Here is a 1,747-nt window from a genome sequence, read left to right as displayed (position 1 = left end):
AAGATCTGGGTTTATAGGTGTTCTGAACCAGCAGTCTATTTGCATCTAGGGGCCCTGATTGAACTTCCTCCTGGACATCTGCCTCTGGTTCATCATGTCGGACTCCAACCACACCAGCCCCTCTTTCTTCCTGACAGGCCTTCCGGGCCTTGAGGCTGCGCACATATGGCTCTCCATACCTCTGTGTGCCATGTACATCGCCTCTCTGGCTGGGAACAGCCTCATTTTGTGGGTGGTCAAGTCAGAGCCCTCCCTACACCAGCCCATGTACTACTTCCTTTCCATGCTGGCAGTTACTGACCTGGGCCTGTCTGCCTCCACCCTGCCCACCATGTTCACCATCTACATGCTGGGGCTCAGGGAGGTGGCACTGGACATGTGCCTGCTCCAGCTCTTCTTCATCCACACCTTCTCCATCATGGAGTCCTCTGTACTGCTGACCATGGCTTTTGATCGTTTTGTGGCCATCAGCAGCCCCCTGCGCTATAGCACCATCCTCACAAATCTTCGGATTGCCAGCTTGGGCCTGGCTATCATTGTGCGCAGTGTTGGTCTCCACATTCCAGCCCCGATCATGCTGAAGAAATTACCCTACTGCCAGAAGCGCCTGCTGTCTCATTCCTACTGCTTGCACCCGGATGTCATGAAGCTGGCCTGTGCGGACACTCGCATCAACAGTGCCTATGGCCTTTTTGTAGTTCTCTCTACTCTGGGTATCGACTCGGTGCTCATTGTTTTCTCCTACGGGCTAATTCTCCAGACAGTGCTCTCCATTGCGTCCAAGGCTGAGCGTCTGAAAGCCCTCAACACCTGTGTGTCCCATATCTGTTCTGTGCTACTCTTTTATACGCCTATGATTGGCTTGTCTATGATCCACCGATTTGGGAAGTGGGCTTCGCCCTGCAGCCGTGTCTTGCTGTCCTACCTGCACTTTCTTACACCGCCGGTGCTCAACCCCGTGGTTTATACCATCAAGACCAAGCAGATTCGTTTGCGGATACTGCGTATCTTCCGCTCAGGCAGGGGGGGCATTGAAGATACCCACGGTCATTAAAGATCATTACAGGAACAAAAAAATGACATTTGTTATATTTGTTTAATGAGACATTAAACTGAGATTTACATATCAAGGTGAACAAATAGAAAGAGATCGTATTTATCTATATCTTTTACAGGAAATCGTATCTCTGGGGGAAAAAATGCACACTCCACTTAACTTATATTTTCGCTAAACAGTGTATAATTGAGCATAAGTATTAGAAATAAATTAGAAATCGCCAGTAGAAATAAAAATGTCCAGGAATATTAGCTTAAGTTTTGAGAAATGATACATATTAATTACGACCTAAGAAGGGAATTGCTATTACTAATGGAAAAATGGCTAATGACAACTTTAGGAATTCACGAATGCATAAATATAATAATAGGATACTGTTTTAGAGCCTAAGGAGAACAATATCCTGGCAAAATAGATAATGAACAGATTTGGAACATAGTGATGGAGAAATCTAGAAAATTCCCCAGTCAAGAATTTTATGAGGACTGTCATGATGGAATTTTTTTTTTTGTCTTTTCTTTTTTGGTACTGGGGATCGAACCCAGGACGTTGCGCTTGCTAGCAAACGCTTTGCCACTGAGCTACATCCCAGCCCATGATGGAATTTTTTATATATGGTGCAGACTGGGTTAATATTGCTGATGAATGAGTGGCTGAATAGCTTGCACATTGGAGGAAAAATCTGTAAAG

General features: G+C 45.6%; 1 protein-coding gene across 1 annotated transcript; it reads left to right on the top strand.

Moving 5' to 3' along the window:
* Positions 1-94: 94 nt before the first annotated feature.
* On the top strand, positions 95-1,054 carry LOC105983895 (olfactory receptor 51G2-like). The gene has a single exon (XM_013013927.1). The coding sequence runs from the start codon at positions 95-97 to the stop codon at positions 1,052-1,054; it is 960 nt and encodes a 319-aa protein (XP_012869381.1).
* Positions 1,055-1,747: the final 693 nt, after the last annotated feature.

This window comes from Dipodomys ordii, unplaced genomic scaffold (genome assembly GCF_000151885.1).
Source record: "Dipodomys ordii isolate 6190 unplaced genomic scaffold, Dord_2.0 Scaffold22, whole genome shotgun sequence".
Lineage (NCBI taxonomy): Eukaryota > Metazoa > Chordata > Mammalia > Rodentia > Heteromyidae > Dipodomys > Dipodomys ordii.
This window is presented reverse-complemented; position numbering and strand designations above follow the sequence as displayed.